The sequence below is a fragment of the Silene latifolia genome, chromosome 9 (genome assembly GCF_048544455.1).
Source record: "Silene latifolia isolate original U9 population chromosome 9, ASM4854445v1, whole genome shotgun sequence".
NCBI lineage: Eukaryota > Viridiplantae > Streptophyta > Magnoliopsida > Caryophyllales > Caryophyllaceae > Silene > Silene latifolia.
Genome location: NC_133534.1, coordinates 25,628,185 through 25,648,657, shown reverse-complemented (window position 1 = coordinate 25,648,657; position 20,473 = coordinate 25,628,185). Strand labels below are relative to the sequence as shown.

General features: G+C 39.7%; 3 protein-coding genes and 1 long non-coding RNA gene across 4 annotated transcripts; 2 read left to right on the top strand and 2 right to left on the bottom strand.

Moving 5' to 3' along the window:
• Window positions 1–1,360: 1,360 nt before the first annotated feature.
• On the bottom strand, window positions 1,361–2,608 carry LOC141600754 (uncharacterized). Its single transcript, XM_074421001.1, has 3 exons — window positions 2,517–2,608; window positions 1,793–2,426; window positions 1,361–1,708 (listed from the first exon to the last, which is right to left on the bottom strand). Exons 1-3 carry the CDS (start codon window positions 2,606–2,608, stop codon window positions 1,361–1,363), a joined length of 1,074 nt encoding a protein of 357 aa, XP_074277102.1.
• Window positions 2,609–6,974: 4,366 nt separating this feature from the next.
• On the top strand, window positions 6,975–9,457 carry LOC141600753 (uncharacterized). Its single transcript, XM_074421000.1, has 2 exons — window positions 6,975–8,023; window positions 8,878–9,457. The coding sequence occupies exons 1-2, from the start codon at window positions 6,975–6,977 to the stop codon at window positions 9,455–9,457; spliced, it is 1,629 nt and encodes a 542-aa protein (XP_074277101.1).
• A 4,496-nt stretch (window positions 9,458–13,953) lies between these two features.
• LOC141602538 (uncharacterized) lies at window positions 13,954–16,563 on the top strand. The gene is made up of 3 exons (XR_012524513.1): window positions 13,954–14,080; window positions 16,068–16,166; window positions 16,301–16,563. It is a non-coding gene; the product is annotated as an uncharacterized LOC141602538 (long non-coding RNA).
• Window positions 16,564–18,521: 1,958 nt separating this feature from the next.
• On the bottom strand, window positions 18,522–19,424 carry LOC141600752 (uncharacterized). The gene is made up of 2 exons (XM_074420999.1): window positions 19,352–19,424; window positions 18,522–19,294 (listed from the first exon to the last, which is right to left on the bottom strand). The coding sequence occupies exons 1-2, from the start codon at window positions 19,422–19,424 to the stop codon at window positions 18,522–18,524; spliced, it is 846 nt and encodes a 281-aa protein (XP_074277100.1).
• Between the last annotated feature and the right edge of the window lie 1,049 nt (window positions 19,425–20,473).

The window sequence follows — 20,473 nt, the reverse complement described above, 5'->3', positions numbered from 1 at the left end:
GTCCATTCAAACTTCTGGCTCTTCCTCAGGATATCATAGAACAATCGGCACCTATCTGAGGACCTTGATATGAACTGGTTTAGGGCTGCTACTCGTCCTGTGAGCCTCTCTACGTCCTTTGGCTTCTGAGGAGATTCTAACCGGAGTACTCTTTGATTTGCTCCGTGCTGGCCTCTATCCCTCTTTGCGTCACCAAGTACCCCAGGAATTTCCCCGAGGAGACTCCAAAAGTGCATTTCAGGGGGTTCAGCTTCATATGGTATTTTCTGAGGACCGAGAAGGTATTTTCCAAGTGGGACATGTGTTGTTTTGCCTTCTCGGATTTGACTACCATATCGTCAATGTAGACTTCCATTGTTCTCCCTATCTCCTCCTTGAACATTCTGTTCACCAGGCGCTGATAGGTGGAACCGGTATTCTTGAGGCCAAAGGGCATCGCATTGTAGCAGTACAAGCCTCTGTCAGACCTGAAGGCTGTTTTCTCCCGATCCTTAGGGTCCATTTTTATCTGGTTGTACCCACTCCAGGCGTCAAGGAAGGTAAGTAGCTCATGCCCTGCTGTTGCGTCTACCATGGAATCAATGTGCGGCAGGGGGAACGGGTCTTTTGGGCAAGCTTTGTTAAGATCTGTGAAATCAACACATACTCTCCACTTGTTGTTCTTCTTGGGTACAACCACAACATTCGAGAGCCATTCCGGGTAGCTAACTTCTCTGATCTTGCCTACTGCCAGGAGGTTATCTACCTCCTGGTTTATCACCCCGTTCCTTTCAGGGGCAAATTTCCGCCTTTTCTGTTGGACTGGAGGAAAGCTGGGGTTTACATTTAACCATTGTGTAATTACACTTGGATCTATGTCAATCATGTCGCTATGGGACCAGGCGAAACAATCCATGTTAGTATGTAGAAATTCAATTATCTGCTCACGGATGTTACCTGCACAATCAGCTCCTACCAAAGATCGTTCTTCTTTGAAACGTGGGTCCAGGACTACTTCGGCGAGTTCCTCCCGGGAGGTGCGATATACTCCCTCCGGACGCACGCTTTACGTAATTGTTATCTTTGGACCAGCTGCAGTGGGTTTCAGAGCGTTCTTGTAGCAATCCCGAGCGACATTTTGATCTCCCCGTATCTCCTGTACCCACCAGGGTGTAGGGAACTTCAGGCTCTGATGGTACGTTGATGGTACCGCTTTCATTTCATGGATCCAAGGCTTGCCAAGTATCACGTTATAAGTTGACGGACCATCAATGACCAAGTACCGTACCTGTTTGTTCATACCCCCTGCAAAGGTAGGTATCACTATTTCTCCAAGGGATTGTTTAGTTTCTCCGCTGAAGCCTACCAAGGGTACTGCCTTCTACACCAGGTCTTTCTCGCTGAACCCCATGTTCTTCAAGGTTTCCAGCATTAATAGATTCACAGAGCTTCCTGTATCTACCAATATCTTTTTAACAAGGAAATTCCCTATAGAAAGGGTATTGATCAAGGCGTCATGGTGGTGTTCTGCCTCATCAGGTATGTCTGCCTCGTCGAATGAGATTGTTGGTAGATTCGGTCTGCTTACCCTGAGAGACAACTCTGGTTTATCTCCTTTGGTCTCGGTTGCATGGTGATTTGCTGCTGAATAAGTGAGACCACATATCTCCGACCCTCCTATGATGACGCTCACGACCTTTGAGTAAGGTGGAGGTGCGGATGGTTGGGCCTAGTCAACAGTATTGACCTTTCCAGATTTCGCTCCCTTGGGGAGGAGGTTATCCAAGCATCCAGCACACTAGAGGTTCTTTACTTCCTTTCGTAATACTACACAATCTTTTGTATTGTGGCCAATATCGTTGTGGTATTCAAACCTTTTGCTGGCATCTCTTCTGGCGTTCTCCCTGGGGGTAGGCTTCTTGGGCCACCTGGCCCTCAACCCTAGTTCCCTTATTGCCTTCAATAACCAAGCAAGTCCAGTGGTGAATCCATACTCGCTGAGCTTAGGAGGAGCCTCAGTGCTCTCTGTTTCTCCTGAGACTTTGTTCACTATGTTCTTGCTGTAGGGTTTGGCTCTTTCGTTCTTCTTCTCTGTTGTGATTTTTCTACTGGACGACTTTGTTACATATAGGTCCCTCCTATCCTCATCCTCCTCTAGGCGATAAGTAGCCTCTGCCATTTGTTTGACTTCCTCAAAGGTGGCACATGGGTGCTTGGTGAGATCTTTGTGCAAATTAGAGTCGTGATGCAGTCTCCTTCTGAAGGCATTGACTGATGTTGTAGGGTCGCACCTAGGGATAGATATTTTTCCCACGTTGAATATGGCGAGATAATCCCTGGTGGACTCTTCGAACCTCTGGACGATCCGGTATAGATCACTGGATAATTTTCCTGGCTTGCGACTGCTTGCAAACTGTTGATTAACAACATTCACTAACCCCGCGAAGCTGGAAATAGACTTGTTGGGAAGGTTAACAAACCATTGGAGTGTGGCTCCTGACAAGGTGGAACCGAATCCTTTGCACATGCATGCCTACTTTTCAGGCCTTATTGCTGCAACCACCATCATTTTCTGTTTGTACTGGTTGATGTGCTCCAGCGGATCCTCTCTTCCATCATACAACGTCATTGTTGGCGTGGTGAACCCCTTTGGCATACTGACGACGGCAATGCTGTCCATAAAGGGGGAATCCGCATAGCACTCCGAGGTTGCCACCTCCATGGGACGTGGTAACCCTGGAACCTTGCTGAGTAGGGACCTGATATCCTGCAACTGTTATTCTACATGGCTTCCTACCCCCATACCCTGGTTGTGGGGTATTGAGTAGGCCCTATATGGATTTGGTGTTCCTCCTGACATGTAAGGAGGGACCATGTAGCTTCCAGGTAATAGTGTTGAGTTCACAATAGGCCTGAACTAGCTGTCCGAAGTATATGGCATATAGGAGCACATCCCGGGATATGCGTTTCTTGCTGACTGTTCCCCTGGATGGCTTCCTGGTACCACTGGCGTATTGCTGGTTGTTGGTATGGGATCTGGAGTCAGTGCTCCTAATCCCACATGATTGAGTACCATAGGGTACGTTTGTGGCATCCTTGATGGTGGTGAAACCCCTGGTGGTTGGATCGTACGCTGGGTGGCCACCGTTCCTGCTGGATATACTTGCTCGGGTGGCGTGGTTACCCTTGGTGGCAGCATATCCATATCGAGCCTGGTTACTAGAGTTTGCGGCAGTAGCCACTACTACAATTTAAGGCTACGAGAACGCCACTTAGAGAACGGTTGGTAACGGAACCGTTCTCTTTCTTTTTTTTTTATGTTAGGCGGGCAATTATGAATTCTGAATAGAACGGTTATTGGGTTGAACCGTTCTTATAGATAAACAAAGAGAACGGGTTGGTTTGACCAACCGTTTTAATTAAAACTAGAACTGCAGAACACACCGCTTCATACTCCCCTTTGTTCCCCACCGTTCTCCTTAATCTGTCAAAGAGAACGGCTCCGTTCTCCACCGTTCTCCTTATTAATTCAATCAAATGAAAACTTGGCGTTTACACTTCTACGTACTGCACCCTAATTGTTTCCTTCGCACAGTTTGATTATCACCATCGCAAGTTTTATTTTCAATCAAATTATCAGTTGCCCCTTCTTGTCAGTGCTTGCTCGTACTCCGGCCACCGCCTTATTGTCGTTGGTCACTTGTATTTCATCGCCGTTGATCGTTGCTGCTGGTAAGATCATTTTTCATTATTTTAATGTTAGCTTTAATACTACAATCTTAGATTATATTATCTGTTTATTTCATTGATTGTTGCTGCTCGTCTTTCATCATTGTTGTTAATTATATACTTTAATGTATACTGATGTTAGGGTTTAGTATTTGGTGATGGTAGGGCTTAGTAGTTAGCAGTCGTGTGGCTTCCTAATATGATTGTGGTTGTGAAATATTTCTCTAGAAGGGATCTGGGAGATATAAAAAGTTTCATATGCTGGTTGGTCAAAGATCCTCTAGTTTATTAAGTCAGGGTCTTTGTTCCAGTAATAAGTATTCATAGACTTCATACATCGCTGTTAACTATTGGATTTTGTGTGAGGAACTGTTAATACTTAATATATCATTCTGGTTTCGACCTCTGAACCATAAATTGTAGAAATCATCTTTTAGTGTGCTTTCTATATGAGATTGTTTCAAGAGTGTCCACCCAGTGCTCTATACGGGGGAAATGAAAGCAGAATTCGTTCGGATCCTCTCACATGTTCACCCACTCATTAAATTTTACTTCTCTGGTTTTAAGTTGTCAAAAAACCCTTATCTTTTTTCTTGATCAATGTCGTTATCAAAGCTTCTTTCTGAGTCTTAATAGCTAGTTGCTTTCCTTTCATAGTTATATTTCCTCACAGCCGCATGCGGCAAAGTCAGATTTCCTCTGTACTGCAGCTTTGTACTAAAGTAGTATGATCTCCCTCTTCTTCTCTATTTTTGAAATAAAGTAACGAACTAACTGAAATAAGAAAGTAAATATTATTTATGACCTTCAGAATCTCATATGGAATGAAGAGCTTTTAAATGGAAGTTCACTACTACAGGAAAGTTTGCTTTCTAGCTGGTGCAGAGATTTGCATCAGCTAGCAATTACATCCCATGACATATATATTAACGACAGATATGTCTATGAGCCTAGTTTGATTTGTCAAGACTGCGTGTTCTGTTTGAAGGTGCATATTTCGGATTGGCACTTTGTAGTTTTGGTGTAGAGGTAATTGGAAACTGGACATTATTTTTAGAGCTCTGCAGTTTATTTAGAATGTGCGCTACGTATAGGGAAAAGTTGATTTTAGTTCCTTGAGCCTTGAGTTGATTGCTCCTGTGTATCCTTGAGCCTTTATTGTTAAAAGGGTTTTAGAATTATACCTCCATAAGAGAAAATCTGCATATTCATTGTTCATTCTATATAGGTCACATTCATGTTACTTGGTGGAATTCTGTTTTTTCTGTAGTCGAATCGTAGCAGCTAAATTTCAAACAATTGGCCAAATTACCAAATTTCTTTTGTTATGACTGAAATAGGCCTAGATTTGTAAATTTAACTAGAAACTTCCTACCAGCTCCTCATTACCTCAACTGAAAGTTAGAAGTATCAGTATGGATGGGTGTATCTAGTATCTACTCATTTTACGTTTTCCACTTTTCAATTTCTACGGGACCCAAATTCATTATTATTTGTCTTCGGAGTATATTGTACCAGTAGCATGTGGCTGATTATGGGGCGTGAGGAATCACAGGCTCATATATGGGAGACGCGGGAGTCTTTTAGGCAATGGGTAATGATGTCATTGTATCTATGAGATTTAAATTAAATGTGATTAAGACTTTATGAGGAGCACTTTACTCTCTGTATGTCTCAAAACTAGTTTTCTCAGTGCTCAATCATTTCTAATGATTTTCATTTTTTTTAAGTTCACAAGGAAAATATTGGGCATGAATAAAAGTTAGTTCACCACTATATTATTCATAATCGATTAGGAGCCATCACCCAAAGAAAAAGCAAAATAAATTTTAGCCATGTTTATGACTGAATCATCTGTATTGTCTATTAAGACTAGCTACTTTATCGATTAAGATGTGCTTGATTTTACTCTATTCTCGTTTGTCGGTCCTTTCATTGCGACTTCTCTATGTTTGTCTATTTTCATGCTCCAAAAGAGCGGCTCTATCAGTTTTTAAAACAAGTGCTCATATCCCATATATAGTGCGAAATTAAATATATTTGTAATATTAGTTGCTTTTTTCTATTATATAGACCAATATGGATCGTACGTGGATGATGGATGGGAAAAGAGGTGATCCTAAATATGATGCCTTAGGTTTAGTGAATTTTATGAATTCGTTAGAAAGAATGTGAAAGACAAGTCTAATATGCCATGCCCTTGTGAAATGTGTCTGAATATCAAATATATGAGCTTCTCGGATGTTAAAATCCATTTAGAAAAGAATAAATTTAATTCAAAGTATAAACTTTGGAGGTTTCATGGGGAGTCTAGAGTGGTACAGAGAATGGAGGAAAATATGGGAGAGACTTAGATTGAGGGGGGAAGTCTTCCTATAGAATAAGGTATCGACTCACTGGAAGATTCGGACTGGGATATGAATTCTTGTGATATGAATTCTGTGTCCGCTGACGAGTTTGATGACGATGAATTAGAAAAAATATTACGAGATCGGTTAATTGAAGACGGTCTTGAAGAATATAACCCTTGCCTAGGTCAAGATCCCGCTGATATAGATGACATTCTAGGTGAAGATGAAGAACCCGATGTTACTAATTTAGATGACATCACAAGCATTGTATTAGAGAAGCTAAAAGACGCTGAAATGCCTTTGTATAAGAGTTGTAAGAATTATACAAAATTGTCAGCCGTTGTTAAGCTATATAATTTGAAAGCAACAAATGGGTGGAGTGATAAAAGTTTTACTCACCTTCTCGAATTATTGAAGGACATGCTTCCAGAAGATAATGTTCTTCCTAATCGTACATATGCGGCCAAGAAGATACTTAGAGGAATTGGTATGAAATATGTGAAGATTCATGCATGCCCTAATGATTGTATATTATATCGCAAGGAATATGAGAGTTTCACTCATTGTCTAGTTTGTAATGAATGGCGATATAAAAAGAAGAAGGGGATCCCAGCAACAGTTTTGTGGTATTTTCCGATAATACCCAGGTTGCGACGAATCTTTGCGAATAAGGAAGATGCAAAGTTGTTGACATGGCATAAAAATGCAAAAGTTAATGATGGCAAGTTCAGACACCCGGCTGATGGTTTAGAGTGGAAACACATTGATGCCAAGTATCCCGAATTCGGGAAAGAACCCAGAAATCTTCGACTTTCACTCTCTACTGACGGGATGAATCCTTTTGGGAATTTAAGTAGTCAACATAGCACTTGGCCTATGCTTTTAGCTATTTACAATTTACCTCCATATGTGTGAATGAAAAGGAAGTATTTGATGCTGTCCTTATTGATTTCTGGTCCCAAAGAACCGGGTAATGATATAGATGTTTACTTGGCGCCCCTTCTTCACGATTTGAAAACACTATGGGATGAAGGAATAGAAGTCTTTGATGCATACCAAAAAAGTTTTTTCAATTTGAAAGCAATGTTATTATGCACTATATCTGATTTTCCTGCATACGGTAATCTTTGTGGACATACTGTGCATGGGAAAGAGGCGTGCCCCTTGTGTGCAGAAGATGTTGACTCTTCTTATTTGAGGTTTTCTAGAAAGCAAGCTTTCTTAGGATACCGTAAATTTTTGGAGGAAGATCATTCGTATCGCAAGCAACAAAAAGCTTTCAATGGAAAACCTGATCATCGTCCATATCCTAAGATATTAAGCAGTCATGATGTATATCAAAAGGTGAAAGATATTAAAATTACATATGGGAAGAAGGGTTCTAAATTAGCATCACGGGGATACAAGAAGATGTCTCCTCTTTTTGAGCGACTCCCATATTGGCGGGAACTCTCCATAAGACATTGTTTGGATGTTATGCATATCGAAAAGAATGTTTGTGACAATATTATCAACACTCTTTTGAATGTCCCAAATAAGTCAAAAGACAATGTGGCAGCTAGAAAGGATATGGTGGATATGAAAATTCGACCCGAGTTGGCCCTGCAAGAGAAGGGAGGACGGACTTATTTGCCTCCTGCTGCCCATACACTCTCAAAAAAGGAGAAAATAGAGTTTTGTGAATGTTTTCATGGTGTTAAAGTGCCAGAGGGATATTCTTCGAATATTAGTAGCCTCGTATCAATGCGAGATCTCAAGCTTACTGGTTTAAAATCTCACGACTGTCATACTTTGATGCAACAATTACTAGTTGTGGCCATACGTAATATTTTACCTACAAAGGTTCGATATGCCATAACCAAGTTCTGTTTTTTCTTTAATGCCATATGTAACAAAGTTATTGATCCTGGAGAGTTAGAGGCTTTGCAAAATTTAGTTGTCACTTCTCTTTGTCAATTCGAAATGTACTTTCCTCCTTCATTTTTTACAATCATGGTTCATTTGACCGTACACTTGGTGTTAGGCCCAGTTTAGCCTGGTCTGACCATAACCTGGCCTGACTTAACAAGGTTGATTGATTAAGACAAGGACCGGACAAATCTAACTGTTATCTAGCTGTTGAGAAATATTATAACAAGCAGGCCACTAAATCCTGGAAGAAGAGCCTGATGGTCGGTATGGAATAGCCTGGCAGAGTATTGAAACAGCCTGGATTGAGAAGATAAACAAGAAATATAATTGTATAAGTCAAATAACCGTGCCCTATTCTCAAGGAAGACCAAGTCCAAACTTAAAACTATATAATCTATGAATTTGGACGGAAAGAAGAGGAAAGGCTAAAAATTGGTTGAGATTGGAACGGGTCAAGCGAGTAAATAGGGAGCATGCCCTATTAATCCGGCAACAGCTCCTATAATGGAGAAGGACGTTGAAGAAAAAGGCAACGGTAGCATTTGTAGAACTATAAATAGCAGAATCTAAACAATTGTAAATTCATTCAATCTTAGTCAATTATTTTTACACCTTATCTCTTTCCACTCTTGATTATTCAGATTTACATACAATATTGTACTCGGCTTATCAAGATAATAAAAACGTTATTCCATATACTTAATTCTTCCTTTGTTATTTACTCATATTATTCCAGATATATAGAACTAGATACCCTGATTACTATATTATCAAGCCGGATTCCTTTCAGGAAAATCCTGCTAAAACACTTGGTAAGAGAGATCAAGTATCTAGGACCTGTTTAGTTAAGGTATCAATATCCTTTTGAAAGATTGATGAAAGTATATAAGGATTATACGTCTAATAGATATCGTCCTGAAGGGTGCATTACCGAGCGTGCCATCATCGATGAAGCACTTTCTTATTGTTATACACACTTATCAAATTCTGAGATACTTGGGATCCCTAAGAATCGACATAGTGAGTGGATGAAGGGCAAAGGTCTTAGGGGTCATGTTCGTCGAGATATGGCATTTGATAAGTTGCATGGAGCACACACATATGTCCTTCATAACGAGGATGAGGTACAGCCGTACATTGAGGAACACATGGTTTTATTGAGGGACATGCATCAAAATAAAACCGAGATGTGGATCGGAAATGTGCACAACAAGACATTTCAAGCTTGGTTCAAGGGTCGAGTGATAGAAGACTTGCAAAAATATCCTGATTATATTTCTTCTAGATTAAGAAGGCTTTGTTTCGGCCCAAATACATATGCATCTTCTTATAGTGGTTATGCCATTAATGGGTGCACCTTTTACACTCGTGAGCAAGATGACAAGAGTACGATGCAAAATAGTGGGGTAAGTGTAGAAGCTGAAGCCATGCACTTTTCTAGTTCAAAAGATAAGAATCCAATTTTAAGTAAGATTCATTATTACTGAGTTATTGAAGAGATTTGGGTGTTAGATTACACAGATTTCGATATCCCTGTTTTTTGGTGCAAATTGTGTCAAACTAATACCGGTGTCCGTAAGGATGAATTAGGATTCACTTTGGTGAGTCTTGATAAAAGTGGACATAAGGAAGATCCTTTCATTTTAGCCACACAAGCCAAACAAGCTAAGTGTTTTATGTGACCGATCCAAAAGATAAAAGTTGGTCAGTTGTTTTATCCGTAAAGAGTAGGCGGGATGTGGATAGTTTTGATGAAGATGTTGTATATGAGGGTTTTGATCGTAATGTATCAGGTTTAGATGATACGTATACTGTCAATAGTTCGAGTTTATATACGCGTGATGATCACAACGAAGGAATATGGATTAATACTGACACCCCTTCCAGAAAACGCCCTCGTGTTGTTGAAAAATGAGTAAGTCATGATGATTTATGTTTATTATAGCTATGCTTTATAATTTTTTTTCTTTTTTTAGGTGAAATGTGAATTAAATTAATAATGGTTTAGGTCTTACTTTTAGATTCTCTTTGATTTTCATGGATACAGCATTAGGATGTTGTAATACCCCATCTTGTCAAGCTGCTTTCCTATTTTTCATCCAAACATTGTAAATGAGATAGGCCATATATAGATGCTCTTCATTTGCCTTTTTTATAAGAACAAATACCAAACCCATTCCTGCAGATGCAGTTGCCTCTGGATAAGTCAAACCCAGCAGACATTACTCTGGATAAGTCAAACTAAAGCAGTTAAATTAGAAGTTGTATGCCCATAATCATGCTCATTGCACCAGGAACATAAGTGACATGAGGACTCCTTGCCATTGTAGCTGCATTCTCCTTCATAGCTTCAATCTTCCTTAACTCGATCAAACCCATTCCTGCAGATGCAGTTGCCTCTGAAATCAACTTGGCAGCCCCACTTTCTCCTTCTGCCCTTATAACAGCTGCGCGCTTCTCCTGCTCTGACTTCATCACCACATACCTTATAAGGAAGGATGCATCTAACCAAGACCAACCTACCTACCTGCATAACTGAGCCACTTTACCCCCAACCCCTTATTTTAACCTGTGTCTCAGAAGCTTTTTAAATTTTTTAAGCTACGGAATTTATAATATATTTATTATCACGTCTTATTTATGTTGATATATTTACAGAATTTGATGAGTGTGTAATTTGTTAATGCAGGCCAGGTTGATCGATGGGCTCACAGAGGTGTAAAGGAACTCAGAATACTAACTCTGATGACTCAAGCAAGAAGAGGAAGAGAAGGTCTAAGGAGAGGGGTCGAACAGTGTTGGCCTTAGTTTCAAAAGCACTTAAGGAGAAAAAACCAATTGAATTAGAGTGGGATAAAGTGCATAGATTGCCTACAGGAACGTACGCTGGGAAGTTTAGTAGCTAGGTTGGCGTTACTACTCGGAGGCATGTTAGTTGCGCAGTGGAAACGTGGGACCATGTGGATGATGTCACGAAGCAAGAAATTTTGGATAGTATCACGGTCAGTAATTGTCTTGGTTATCTAATAATTGACTTGGTTATTCTATGCATAAAATAGTAAGGATAGTCAGTGCTCTAATATATTGTATTCATGATAATCAGTGCTCTAATATAATTTCCTTAAATAGACTAATAGACTTGGTTATCTGATGATTGTGCTTGATGAGATGGCCTTGTCACGTGCTCTTCCCCATATCTCCCTTTCTAAGCAATTATGCCAGGGGTTTGCTCTAGCTGCTTGAACCCTGCATGCAGTGAGATCATAGCATCACAGTGGACAGTATTCCTTATCTTATTTGATTTAGATTATTAAATATTTGCAGTGATATGATCTATTTCTGTGCAGCAGTTGTTTGTCAGGTAATTTTTCATCTGGTGATACACAAGACTTGCTACAGAGTATCATCTGCTTGCAGCTGAATTTTATGCTGAAATTATTAGAATTAGAGTTCAACTATTGTCCTTAAATTCATCTGTTTGCCCTTTTTTCTAAATATGTTATGTATGTGACAAAGCTCAACAGCTTAAGACTGTTTTCTTGACAGATCAAAAAACTCCACATATGGATTTGGCTGATGAAGTATGCTCTGGTTGTTAGAGGTTGGTGGTACCGAATTACCCACGGGATATTAATTGGTTTATAAAGCTGATACTCCCTTGAGGAAGTTATCACACGTGATACAAAATTAGAGGTAAATCTATTATCACAGTTGTTATGTATGGTTGCGTATAGGTCACGTCAGACGGAAGACAACATAAGGATAACTTCTCCTTATTGTGTTTGTTGCTGGTGTCTTTGTTTACTTCATTTAGCTTAAATAGAGTAACTTGCCATCACATACTCGGTTTCATGACATCAAATTCATCATGGTAAGCTTGTACAGAGGTAGTCTGTTTGAGTTGCAGTAATTCAGACATAGGGTCTTCATGCATATTACCAAATCTTTGCTTCATGGATTTCTCATACTCAGGCCAACATAGGCTTTGTGTCAAGCCAGAGCCTTTGTGTAGGGCGCTTTTGATATATAAATTACGAGGCTCTGGTGACAAACTTTGTCATTTGTGTAGGGCGCTTTCACCATTATCGCAGACCGTTATGATTGGTGTCTCATAAAGGCTGGGAATTTATGGAGAAAGTGGAAATGCACCTTAGTCGGTAAGTGGTTATACGACGAGACAGGCGCAATACAGAGGACACCACCAACAAAAAAGTATGACTCAATAACACCTGAGGATTGGAATGTGTTTGTGGCATCTCACACTACTCAGGCATTTAAGGTAATATTCACTTATTAGGTTTGTTTAGTTTTTATCAAAAAAATATCGTAAGACATTTCCACTATATATAATTATTCTAACTACTTTATATGTTGTAAAATGTAAGGAAATAAGTGCAAACAACAAGAAGAATGCTTGTATGAATAGGACAAGGTTCGTTGGCTCTCGAGCAGGTTACCGTGGGATTGAAGTTAAAATTGTAAGTACATACACCTAGACATACCTTTATAATTTATATTTATTTAAATCTGGAGGTTTTACTATACTCTTGCCAATCTTATTTTATTTTTTTTGTAGAAGCAAGACTTTGCCAAAAATGGAGTGATATTAGAGGAAGTTGACTGGCACTTAACTTGGCTAAGGGGTCACACGCCTAATAACGGAGACCTGACCGAATATTACAAGGAAGTGGCTACGAAAATTGTAAGTTCTTCAATTTTTAAAACAAAATTATTAATTTCTAGGAATTGACACAACTATATATGTATTTAAATAATATAATATTATGAATGGGTGTAGGAAGAACTAGAAAAAGAGGTGGAGGCAGGTACATTTAAGCCTAAGGGACGAGAAGATATACTAGCTAAGGCAATCGGCAAACCTGAACATGATGGCCGTGTGCGAGGGGTTCCTGATGGCATATGCATAACTGAGTATTTTAGGAAGGCTCCTAAAAAGCCGCCGACAGAAGTAGAGCGTCTCAAAGAGACGGTAATTTATTATGTAAACATAGAATAAGACCGTCTCAAAATATTTATTATTTGAAAATTATTTTAATTTAAGCATAACCAGTTTGTTGAATTTTTGTCTTACATGCAGATAAATACTTTGCAAACACAAGTATCAAATATGCAAAGTATGATGGTGCATTTTTGGCAAAGTGGTGAGAAGCCAAGTCAAGAATTATTAGAATGCTTCCTGAAAGGAATTTCTATGAGTACTCAAGGATCGAAAGCTTGTCCATCTACGGATGGTTCTCATAGTATCTCAATACAAGAGAGTGAGGAGCAATCCCATCCAGAGCCACACCGAAAAGAGATACCACATGAAGAGCCACCTAGCCAAGAGAAGGAGGTATCATCTTTTGATTTATCACTAAGATTTTAAGGAAACTTATTAATATATTTGCGTGACTAATGAGTTTGAAGTTCTGATTTTACTAATATTTCAAGGGGTGGAGAGACTGTGAATTATCATTACCCGGAAATCCGAATAAGATAGTGGCATCAGGCTTGATGTATATGGAAAAAAAGGTGGAATTCATAACTGTTCACGGTAGATCACTACTTAATGGTTATAAGAAAGTAGAAGTTAAGAAAGTACAATCTGGATCGGAAAATGATATGTTGCATGTGCCTGTTGGGGATGATTTGATAGTATTGATTGATACGAAGGACTCATATGTTCAAAGGGCCTCGAATCATATTCACAAATCCTAGTAAGGTAATTTTGTAGTTTTTTTTTTAAATTAGAAGTATTATCTTATAATAAGTTAATATAAATATTAACTATTTTGTGAAAAAATAATAAAGATGGAAATCGTAATGAAGAAGAAGAACAAGAATCATCAAAGGTCTGCACCACCTCTGGTCCCGACTATTATGGGTGTAGAAGTTAGTAGTGAGTTTAAGCAAAAGTTGAGAACCCCGCTGATGAATTCTTTACTTCTCGAGGCTCGCGTATTGAAGGCGAGCTGATCACTGATTAACGTTTCTATTGATGACCATGTATTACACCTTGATGACTACACTTCTCCGATTTCTTACGAGGAGCTTATTCATTGGTGTGACGAAGGCGAGATAGGTGCCTCTCACATTGCTATTTTTATGAGGTAAGCTTTCATTAATGACCATGTTTTGTCTATTTTTATCCGTAGGAAGCCAGCCGTTATTGTGTTTGTTGAACGTTTGAGAGTAAGAAAGGAATGGAATGAGTTGTCTAAGTACATGTACAACACCTCAGATCATAACTAACTGCATCCATTCTCAACCCGACACTGATTCCTTGCCATCCATACCTGGTAAATCAGTCCAGCATAAATCAAGTTTTAGACTTATTTCAGTCCGGAAAATCCATCATGCGTTTTTGTCTCTTGTATATTCAGAGAAATTGCGACAAATGATGCACTGTCAAACTCCTGCATAAATCAAGTTTTAGACAAATCACCTTGTTCTGAAATTTTTTTAGTACAGTGGTTTTTATGAACTATTTGAACAATTTTAGTTGAAATTGTTGTAGGTATTTGAGTGATCTTAGTGATAATATGAAGTCTACTAGTTTCTACGGATTCTTGTTCCCGGAGACGTTGTCTAAATTTGCATCCGTAGCTGATAATTTACGATCAGATTATATTGCTAGAGCTATGACATGTACGCAGCATTAAGGGGGGGGTCGAAACCGATATTTGCGACTTATCACGAAAGGTATACATAAAGCTTCCCATTTTCGAACTTCTATTTATTTATTCCTGGCTACTTACGTGAAATTTTCTCATTGTCCTCTTTTTTTAATCAAAGTGATCATTGGATGTTGGCTGCAATTAATCCATCTGAAAGTATTGTGTATTGGTGTGATCCTGCTGGGTATACGGAGCCTCGAACGTTTATCATGGAAATAATTAATAGGTAAATCATGTATGTTACATGTTAGTGCGTGATTTGAATTATGTTTGACATGACGACTTATTTTAGTTAAATCAAATACAGAGCCTTCGAGAAAAGAAACTCTATCGATCCACTAGCAGGGCTCGAGGCAAAACCAGTTACTTGGAGAATAATTAAGGTATATCTTTTATATTGTCACCTGATAGACTACTTAGACTATAGTTGAATCATGTTAAATTTGATGGATTTTGGTCTGTTGGTGCGTGCATCATCTAAATGTGCCGCATATTGAGCACTTACGGTCAGAATATGCCCTGACTTTTTGCATCATGTTGATGGGTAATGGGATTAATTCTACTGTCATTACTGGGTCTAGGGAGTTTTGTTGACGGGTTTTCGACCTTCACTTCCGCTACCTTTAGTATGTCTCTCCTTCTTTCTCACTAAATTGCTACTTTGTGGTGTTAAACTTTCAATGATAAGTAGAATCATTTAAGTGATGCCAAATCATTTGGAGTCTCTACCTTTGTATATATTACTGTATTTTTGTATATAATGATGCATAAAGATCACTACGAGTATTATCTCGATTTTATATGTCCATGGTGTTGTAGTGGAGATTTCTATTACAGGTACAGTAACAGTAGTCTAGATGGATCCAATACAATGTATAAATATAGTGAAAACATGCTCCTACAAATAGCCAAGGAAAGGCTGTCACACTTTTGCAATTCAACTTTATCTCCGTGTTAACAGAATTTGCTATTGTGTAATCCATGATGAAAATTGCGTCGAAAATTGTATTGAATGATTATGGAATTATTACTTTTATACCATAAAAAGATCTTAGAACATAAAATGAAGCATGAATTATGAACTGTATACTGTCATATAGTGTAATGTCAGGTTAACAAGTTGCACCATAGTTCTACAACCTGAAAATGATAGTACTATAGAAAGTATGAAGTTAATAAACTCAATTGCGTCTGCCACTGTGATTGTAACTCTCTTTGGCTTCACTTATTTTGGCATGTCAGCTGTGCAGCACTTGTTTTTTGGGCTGATCAGTATTTGCACCTGATCAGTTTTTGCAGCACCTATTTTTTGGCCTGATCAAGCTTTGCATTCTCGTCATTTTTGCATCATGCTTTATTTTGGCCTGTTTTTGGTCGGAGTAGATATGACATATGTATATGGGTTTGATTTTTGTTTTAGTGTCCTCGCCAGCCTGATGGGAGCGTATTATGCGGGTATTATATTTGTCGATATATGTTGGAGCTAGTCAAAGGAAGATATATTAATATTACCCCAAATGTATGTATTTTTTTTCTTCATTTCAATTATTTTCATCGCTTTGCTTATTATAATCTCCATCTTATTAATTGCTTTACTTTACACGTCATATATATAGCGTATTAACTAAATTTTTGGATGTCCTATATATATAGTTCATGCTTAACGCCCCAAAGACATATACGGTTGAGCAAATCGACGAGGTGCGGAATATTTGGGCTGAATTCACACTCAATTTTAAGCCGAAAAGTAATGGTGGATGAAGCCGATTACAATTTCTTGATGTTCAATTATTTTTGCACTTATATTACATGCTACTAAGTAATAACGATTCAAGGATTTTTATTTATATTTTGCAAGTATGAAAGTACGTTTGTAGCCTATGCGCTATTACAAACATTAAACGATGTATATTTTTTCAAGGATAAGTCCTTGTTAATTCTAATAAAATTTGTTGCGTAAAATATGCTGGAGTTTCTGAATTTTAATGCAGGTTTAATTCTTATATGAGCTATATATACGATTCAATCGTGTAGGAATTACGATGAAAAAGGAAATATAAAAAAAAACACTTTTCAAAGAGAACGGTTAATTGTTAAACCTGTTCTATTTGAAAAGGTACAACAATGGCGCCAAATGGTATATCAAAGAGCACGCCTTAACAAACAGGATGGTTGTATCATCCCCCGTTCTCTTTGAAAAGGTTCAACAATGGCGCCAAACACCTCTGTCAAAGAGAACGCCTTAACAAAGAGCCCGGTCCCCTTTTACACCCGTGTTGTTTGAAATATCAATGAGAGCGGTTCCCATTAGCAACGGCGCTATTTGAAATAACAATGAGCACGGGTTGACCATTTACCAATCGTTCTCATATGTCAAAGAGAACGCTTGGCCACAGGCCGGTTGAAAGGCGCATTTAGAACGGTGCTTGACCGTTCTCCTTAATGGTTATTGTAGTAGTGAGCCTCCCTGAGTACTCCCTGGCATTCCCCTGGTCGAGTGTCGACCTTGCCATCTGTTGGGTCGTTCCCAGGGGTGACACTGCATCTATATTTTCCTGGAAGGACTGGTTGTTCCTTTGTAGCCCTATCACCGCAGGATGTCATCCCTTGGAGCAACTGTTGTACCGGATCCGGTTGTGACGCTCCTGGGAGACGAGCTCCTGCTAGGTGTCCTGGTGATCCTGGGCACTGCGAACTCCCATCCCTATTAGGCTTGGGTACAGGATTGATAACTGGTGATTTGCTAGCTTTCCCTACTCCCAGATCTGTGATTTTGGGGGAGTAAGGAGGCTTTGCTGATACTTAGGGCTGAGCCTGGCCTGCAGTCAGTCTGGTGTTAAGGACCGCCGTTGTGGGAACACCGGAGGTTGCTGGCGTCGACCCTACTACAGGAGTTCGTGCTGATGTACTCATCTGATCTGATACGTTCTGATTGGATCATGACATTACCAACTATAGAGATGTTAGGATATTTCGAAAAAAGGTATTTTAACCAAGATTTAACCACAATGCCCCACGGTGGGCGCCAAATTATTTTGGTAAGATTTTATCGACTACAGATTTGTGAGTCAATGTGGCTATTCCAATTAAAATACGAAGTTAAGGATTTAATCAGGTCAGTAGTAAGAACATAACAAGAACGAAAGTAAATAACTAATACGAGAGAAAAGCAAGCGAAAAAAGAGAGAAAGCCAAATGACACATGCGAAATGGTGACGCGGGAAACCCAAAATGTGGGAAAAACCGTGAAGGGAATGATATCCCACCAATGATCCACTAGTAATAATAGCGTTTGAGGATAAACCTAGCTAGAACAATCAGGAAGAACAGCAGAAAAACTCCAAATGGCTAAGTACAAATGATACGAATGGTGTATATGATCCTATATGTGTTAATTATCGAGTGTAGCAGGTTGGTGAATGATATTACTTCGAGTGGAGTTGATGATGAATGAAGAATGCCTTGAATCTCATGTTTGTTGCTCTTTTATAGCCTTCCTTGAATTGTCGCACATGTCCCTATATTCGCTCAACCATATGCACCACTTCCTATGAAATAGGAAGTGGTTGCTGACTTTGTCAAAGCTCCTGCTGATAACCGCAATGTTCCTGCTGACCATTTCAACGTTCCTGCTGGCTGTTTGTTATTTAGTTCAACCGTGGCCTTTGTATTACTTGAATGTCAAGGTTCATCCCTCCTTGTTCTTCCTTGCGTCTAGCAGCCTGCTGCTTTGTCGTTCATCCGTGTGCCTCTATCTTTCCCAATAGCGAGTTGCCACGTCATGATAAAAATGAGAGGGTATTTTTACCCATACAGCTGACTTGTGCTCACCTTTAATAGTTGACACTCCCCAATTTGTTGGTATCTTGATGCATTAGTGATAGGTTGAGGGGACAGCCCTGACGTTGTGTATCCAAGGTCTACCTAGGATGACGTTGTAAGAGGACATGCAGTCCAGAACTCCAAACCTTTCGTAAGATGCAACGCCTTCAACATAAGTAGGAAGGTACATCTTTCCCAATGTGCTCTTTGTCTCGCCACTTAACCCTACCAAGACACTGGACTTCTTGATGATTTGATCCTCTTTGATCTTCATGGCTTTGAGCACGTCTAACATAATCAAGTTCACTGGGCTACCTCCTTCTACTAAGATCCTCCTTACATTGGCGGTTCCAATTTGCATAGAAATTATCAGACCATCATGATGGATGTCAGGGATGCCCACCAAGTCACAGTCGCTGAATGTGACGGATGGTATGTTGTTAGATTTGCAGGTTGACTTAGTTTGAGGTGTCCTGGCTATTTTCTTTGTTGCTGAGCTGGTCAGGCCACAAATCTCTGATCCACCATTTATAAATTTTACTTCGTAAAGTGGAGGTGGTGGAGGGAGATTGCGCTCCTGCTTCTGCTCCTGATTGTTTTTGCTGGAGTCTTCAATTCTACCCCTGGCTTTAATTAGGACTTTGAGGTATCCAGCTTTCAGTAGGTAGGCTACTTCTTTTCTGAGGCTAAAGCAGTCTTCTGTTGTGTGTCCCATATCCATGTAAAATTCACACCATTTGGTGTGATCCTTCCTTAGATTTGGGTTATCTGACTTCCTGGGCCACCTGACTACTGGTCCCATGTTATCCAGTCGTTTGATCAAACCTACAATGTCAACACAGAAATTATGTTCAGATACAGGTGGATGAATTTTAGCCTTACCTTGATGTTCTTGTGTCAGGTTGACTTCTGATTGATTAGTGCTAGTATATGGACCACTCCTGTAGTTGCTCATGCCGCCACTTTTCCTGTTTCCTTATCATAATCTTTCGGATTGCAAGATCCTCCAAACTTATAACTCTTGTCTTCCTCTAGCCTGATGTAGGCAAGTGTCTTTGCCTGGACGTCTTCGAAGGAGTGACAGGGATGCTTGGTTAATTCCACATAAAGATCATTGTTGGGTAGCAGTCTCTGCCTGAACGCCTGTACTGCTTTGCCGATGTCACGCCTAGGTATTTCCTAGTATAGGAACACAATTAGAACAGTGGAAGTATTGGGCAGGGGTGGCCTAGGAGCCACTGCAGCCAGAGGAGCAACCTCAATAAGGACAGGCGTTCTAACCGGCTCCTTTTCAGTAGGGAGCGATGGCCTCTTCCTGGGAGAAGGACCGGAGGAGGCAGAAGAAACTTGCTTCCTCTTTCTATCTAGCAGGGAAAGAGAGGAAACAGAAGTATTTCCTAGTACAAAAACACAGTTAGAACATAAACAGAAATAATAATATAGCAAGAACGAAAACACATAAAAAACAAAGCCTTACCAGACGACATCTGGAATTCGGCAGCTGGGGGTTCTTGTTGACTGGTGGAGGTACCCACTTTATCTTCTTCTTCCTCCTCTTCCACTTCCTCTTCTTCCTTCTCTTCTTCTCTCTCTTCTTCCTCCTCTTGCTCTTATTCACTAATGTCCAGAGGCACGGAGGCAGATGCACAAATAGGGGAAGAAAGTACACCAGGGTAAGAACGAGTTGCAATAGGGAGAGCAAATAAACGGCTAACCACGCAATTATCTCTTGAGGGAACTGGCTGCTTCAAACCTGCAGCACTACACCAGTAAGAACATTAAGGTAAAAGAAAAGCGACATACACTCAAGAACTAAAATTACTTTTAGAGGCCCCCCACTTGTCAAATAAGTACTCGGGGGTGGGGGTAAGAGAGTCAATATTAATGAAGATGAAGTTCATGTTCCATCCTTCATCCCTCACTTTCAGAGGAAGTCATTGATTAGACCTCTAACGGTCAGTCTCACTGGATAAGAATGCAAGTGGGCTGACGTCACGCTATGAC

Coding starts and splice junctions, on each gene's coding strand:
- LOC141600754 (XM_074421001.1), bottom strand. CDS start 2,608: ATGACGTTGTATGATGGAAGAGAGGATCCGCTGGAGCACATCAACCAG. Junction 2,427..2,516: donor GCAGCAATAAGGCCTGAAAA/GTAGGCATGCAT, acceptor GTCTATTTCCAG/CTTCGCGGGGTTAGTGAATG. Junction 1,709..1,792: donor GTGTAGTATTACGAAAGGAA/GTAAAGAACCTC, acceptor ACTGTTGACTAG/GCCCAACCATCCGCACCTCC.
- LOC141600752 (XM_074420999.1), bottom strand. CDS start 19,424: ATGAGCAACTACAGGAGTGGTCCATATACTAGCACTAATCAATCAGAA. Junction 19,295..19,351: donor CCTGACACAAGAACATCAAG/GTAAGGCTAAAA, acceptor TTGACATTGTAG/GTTTGATCAAACGACTGGAT.
- LOC141600753 (XM_074421000.1), top strand. CDS start 6,975: ATGAAAAGGAAGTATTTGATGCTGTCCTTATTGATTTCTGGTCCCAAA. Junction 8,024..8,877: donor TCTCTTTGTCAATTCGAAAT/GTACTTTCCTCC, acceptor TACGTCTAATAG/ATATCGTCCTGAAGGGTGCA.